The sequence below is a fragment of the Oryza sativa genome, chromosome 12 (genome assembly GCF_034140825.1).
Source record: "Oryza sativa Japonica Group chromosome 12, ASM3414082v1".
NCBI classification, from domain to species: domain Eukaryota; kingdom Viridiplantae; phylum Streptophyta; class Magnoliopsida; order Poales; family Poaceae; genus Oryza; species Oryza sativa.
In genome coordinates, this window is record NC_089046.1 from 23258705 (window position 1) to 23263899 (window position 5195).

A 5195-nucleotide genomic window follows, 5' to 3' on the forward strand; every position below is an offset into this window, starting at 1 on the left:
ATGGTGTTACAATAACATTGTCCTTGATTTCCTCTTACCATCTAATACCACATCAATGAAAGGTAAGGCTGATGAACTAAGCAAGGTAAACGAACAAAAAAGTCAAAGTAAGGTCAGTGTTTAACTTATCGATGTGCTATATGTGATAAAAAAGATATTGTATATCAAATATTGGTGGGCATGTCAAAATTGTTGATGACATCTTATAAGAGAGCAATCTTAGATAGTATTGGTGATAGACGGGGAGAAACTTAAATCAATTTAATTTTCTATCCTATGAAGGTGTAAACTTTTTTACTAGTACTTTTTTTTGTTAGGGCATGTTTGTCACATTTCTTTACCAAACCTTATTAGCGCGTGCGCCCATCAAATCTATAGGCACACCAAGACAAATTTCGGTAAATAAATGAGTATATGTAAGCGGTCTCCTAGCCAGAAACCACAGCAGGACGATAGCAACAATACAAACGACTACAAATATAGATTGATCCAGTAAATTATAGTCCATTTTTTCTCCTACTGCATATAAATTGTACATATATGAAAAAAACTTAAGCATATCTCTATGAGACTTTGACATTAGTGGCACAATGACATCAACATGGTGATCATGACAACACCACTATACTTGATTTTTACCAGTACTATTTTATTAAAACATATTTCCACTGGTTTAATAAATAATAATAATTTACATACTTATTATTACTTCATTTATATAAGAGTAAATTTCATAAAACTCAACCTATTATAGTCCAAGTTAAAAAAACATGTATTTTGACACGTGACACATAACCCCAGGTATTATGATTCTCAAGATTTACAAAACCACACCGTTAACTACTTTGATAGACTCCTATAGCAAAAATTTTTAAAAATGATACAACATTTGTATGATGAATAAAATACTCATAAATTTGATAGACTCCTATAGCAAAAATTTTTAAAAATGATACAACATTTGTATGATGGATAAAATACTCATAAATTTGAGATGTGATTGTAGAACTAAAAAACATGGTAGATTAAAGCCAAAAACAATCAGTAACGTGGTTCTGTAAAACGTTAGGATAATATAATACCTAAAATTATATATCACATGTCAAAGTTTCTGTGGCTATATGCAACTTGAAGTATACAAGAGAGGATGAATATGTTTGAATAAAATAGTAGATACTATGAGATTTTATGAAATTTACTCCATATATGTAATTACCTACAAAGCAGTAGTCCCTCCGCCTATTTTAAGCGCAACTATAAATTTCCATGTCCAACTTCGATTATCTATCGTATTATTTTTTTTATGATTAGTATTTTTATTGTTATTAGATGATAAAACATAAATAATACTTATGTTTTTTTTTATTTTTTTAAATAAGACACTATTATGTTTTTTTTATTTTTTTAAATAAGACACTATTAAAGTTGGAAACGAAAACTCTGGCTGCACTCAAACCGGGACGAGGGAGTTTAAAACAAATGCAAAGGCAAACTATAGCAGCAAAATACTATCAAGCAAAACCTCTCATCTCCTCTCCCCTCTCCTCCTCCTCCTCCTTCTTATTCTTCTTCTTCCTCCTCTCCTCTTGTCCCATTCCCCTCCAAATCTCCAATCCCAAGCCCAATTCCTCCTCCCCCCTCTCCCTCCCCCGCGATTCGCCTCTCCCCATTCCGCCGCCGAAGGGGAGGAACAAGAAGGAGACTGATTCATTCATACATGGCGGGGCTAGTAGTAAGTACGTCCGATCACTAAATCTTGGGATGGGAACAAAAATGGGGGGTTGCTGCTCGCTCTCGCGGCAAAAGCGCATCACTGGGTTCTTGATTTGTTTCGAGATCTTTTGTTTGGGGGGAGATCTCCCGAATGCGGCCTGCTTCCGCTTCTCCGAATGATCTTGGTTTTGGTTTTCATCAATTTCAGGTGCTGGTTGTGGCAATGGCGGCGGTGGCGGTGGCGGTTGGGGTGGCGAGTGGGGAGGAGGAGGCGGCGGCGGCGAGGTGTGCGCGGCGGCCTCGGCCGCGGCCGCACAGCGTGACGATCTCGGAGTTCGGGGCGGTGGGCGACGGGGTGACGGTGAACACGCTGCCGTTCCAGAACGCCATCTTCTACCTCCGGTCGTTCGCCGACAAGGGCGGCGCGCAGCTGTACGTGCCCCGGGGGAGGTGGCTCACCGGCAGCTTCAACCTCACCAGCCACCTCACCATCTTCCTCGAGAAGGACGCCGTCATCATCGGCGCCAAGGTTGTTCTTCTTCTTCTTGTTGCTCACTGCCTACACATTGTGAATGTTTCGTTTTGATTAGCATGAGCGTTTGCATTTGCATTGGTATTTGATTTGATGGGTTTGATGGACTTACTAATCCATGGATTGGTTGGCCATCATCATATTCACCTACCTGTTTGCGACGATGTGCGCGGACTGACTTGATTGATTGAATGGGATATTGCTGCATGAATTGTGGGCTTATCCGTCGATTTCGATTGCGTTACTGTAGAAAAGGGTATAGCTTTTGGTATTCAGACGGTTTTTAGCGGTCAGCTCGTTTGTTTGGTGGAAAATATTGCATTGAACTGATTTTTACCATATTTCGTAAATGGTGTAAATTTGCTAGTTCGTTTACCATGAAAAATGATCTCTTTTGGATGAATAATATTAATTTGCTTGTTGTTTGGGCCTTAGCCAGTCTAGTAAACACTGGAGCTGTGGAGCAGTATTTACTGGTAACATGTAGCCATCCCATGTGAAGGCAGCACAGCAGCTAAGGAAAGACAATTTACGATGGCATTGTTTTGAAGTCAAGCCGCTATCTCTAATCATGCCGCAATTGGGATGTAGTGCTAACAGGCTGGCTGATTTGGATTGGTTGCCTGTAATATACAAATTTTTTCGTGTGTTCTGATGGCATCTCTTAGGTTACTGTTCCACTGCATTCTTATTGAAGTGTGAAATGTTCGAAAACTAGTGATGCTACCGTGAAATCTTATACAAGCAAAACAAATCAATGAAAAAGAGAATACTTGTGAGAAATGGTGCCTTGCTCCCTATGACAAGTATTGAAACTGACTGTATGCCTTTGCATTTTTGCTACAGGAGGTATCAGAATGGCCAATTGTAGAACCGTTGCCATCATATGGCCAAGGAATCGATCTTCCAGGTGCGAGGCATCGCAGCTTAATAAATGGACACAATGTGACTGATGTTGTAATTACAGGTAAATACAGTCTTCTGTGACATGCTAAGAGTTTGTTTTTTCAGTTCGTTGTTTTTGTTATTGTATTTATTTTGCATTCTTAAAATGCACTTGCTCCAGGGAACAATGGAATCATAGATGGCCAGGGTTTGACATGGTGGAACTGGTTTCGCTCGAATAAGTTGAACTATAGCCGCCCTCATCTTGTGGAGTTTGTGGATTCGGAAGATATTGTGATTTCAAACTTGACATTATTGAATTCCCCTGCATGGGGTATACATCCAGTGTTTTGTAGGTACGTTCACTTTTATTTTGTAGGTAATGTTTGGAACATGGATCCACAAATCAATTATAGGCACGCTAAGACAATTTTTTCTCCAGCAATGTAATGGTCCACGATGTCACCATTCGAACCTCATTGGATGCTCCACTTACCGATGGAATTGTTCCAGGTAACACTGCATTTTACCTTTAGACATTCATTACGTTTACTTTCTTTTAGAGAAACATTCATTACTTTACAGGAGTCCATGCATCATATTTAACCCATGTAATCTGTAAAATTTTGTCAGTTAGATATATTCTACTTTTCTCGTAGATAAAGATTACATCATAATAAATATGTACTATTATTAGGAAGCTGTAAAAGAACAGGACTATCAGGCTTAGAAAACGAGATCATTACTCTGATAATATGCATCATTCCAACTTCAAATAGCAAGGGAAAACTTCAAACTTCTTATGTCAATTGTTTTCCTGATCTTTCTGCCCACATTGGTTTGCTACGGAACATCCAAATGTTTTGACTTATTTCTGTTGCTTTCTTGGTACAGATTCATGCTCTAATATGTGCATTGAAGATAGCAGTATTAGCGTCGCTCATGATGCTATCTCGTTAAAAAGTGGGTGGGATAACTATGGCATTACCATTGGAAGGCCGGCATCAGACATTCACATAAGCAGAGTAGATCTCCAAGCCTCACTTGGAGCTGCTCTTGCATTTGGGAGTGAGATGTCTGGTGGTATTTCGGATATTCATGTTGATCACCTTAATATCCATGGTTCCTCTAGAGGCATCCTCTTCAAGACTGCACCCGGCCGTGGAGGTTATATAAGAGATGTTGTAATATCAGATGTCCAAATGGAAGATGTTAATGTCGCCATTAAATTCACTGGCGATTGGTCGACACACCCAGATAACCATTTTGATCCTTCTGCGCTCCCGATGATCAACCGAATCACACTGAAGAACATGGTTGGAACAAACATATCAGTTGCTGGAGTTTTGTCGGGAATAAACGGTGATCCATTCACCAATATCTGCCTCTCCAACATCAGTTTCTCCCTAGCTGATTCGACACAATCCAGCTCTTGGTCTTGCTCCAACATCTCCGGATACTCTGAGTTGGTCTTTCCAGAGCCTTGCCCAGACCTCCACCATTCATCCTCCAATTCTTCCATCTGCTTCTCCCTTCTTACCTACCATGCCCTTGCTGCAGCATAAGTGCATAAAGTACCAAGTGTCCATCCTTCGCTGTTCCAGTCCTTGTACAATCCAGAGAAAAATCCAACTTTTGTCACCATCTTCCTTCCAAATTCTTTCCAAATAGGTGTACAAAAGAATCACCACTCTTCTTGTGCTACCAGCTTTGAGGCTCATGGATGGAACAATCTATGCTGGTTTGTCAATGAGGAAGTCTAGAGGGGTTCTCTGCACAATGAAGTGTTTGCTTGTACAGTTAAGATTTGTTCATTCAATCTGTAAGAAAAAAACATTTTTTTTTGGTAGAGGGGATAAGTCTTAGAGAGTCTCTCCATACTACTGTCAATTTTGGTCATATAAAATAAAACATATTATGATTGAGTCACCCTGTATATCCCAATCAATCTTGTGAGAGCATCCAATAAAAAAAAACAGCATATCACATGGTATCCTGGAATTCACAGGCTGGCCTTGTTGTGTAGGCCAGGGTGTCAATAAATTTGGTGTCAATGGAGTTGTTA

General features: G+C 39.7%; 1 protein-coding gene across 2 annotated transcripts; it reads left to right on the forward strand.

Annotated features, from left to right (window-relative positions):
- The first annotated feature begins 1512 nt into the window (after nucleotides 1-1512).
- On the forward strand, nucleotides 1513-5195 carry LOC4352486 (probable polygalacturonase). 2 transcript variants are annotated; one of them, XM_015765002.3, is made up of 6 exons: nucleotides 1513-1736; nucleotides 1922-2242; nucleotides 3092-3212; nucleotides 3312-3486; nucleotides 3573-3643; nucleotides 4025-5195. In XM_015765002.3, exons 2-6 carry the CDS (start codon nucleotides 1937-1939, stop codon nucleotides 4693-4695), a joined length of 1344 nt encoding a protein of 447 aa, XP_015620488.1. In that variant the 5' UTR covers nucleotides 1513-1736; nucleotides 1922-1936; the 3' UTR covers nucleotides 4696-5195. The 2 variants fall into 2 exon arrangements, with proteins under 2 accessions (XP_015620488.1, XP_015620487.1); XM_015765001.3 differs by having other exon boundaries at nucleotides 1518-1732.

What these genes read in the sequence shown, in the direction of transcription:
- LOC4352486 (XM_015765001.3), top strand. An exon ending in CCGTCATCATCGGCGCCAAG is followed by an intron (nt 2,243 to 3,091) that starts GTTGTTCTTCTT and finishes TTTTTGCTACAG; the next exon opens with GAGGTATCAGAATGGCCAAT. An exon ending in ATACATCCAGTGTTTTGTAG is followed by an intron (nt 3,487 to 3,572) that starts GTACGTTCACTT and finishes TTTTTTCTCCAG; the next exon opens with CAATGTAATGGTCCACGATG.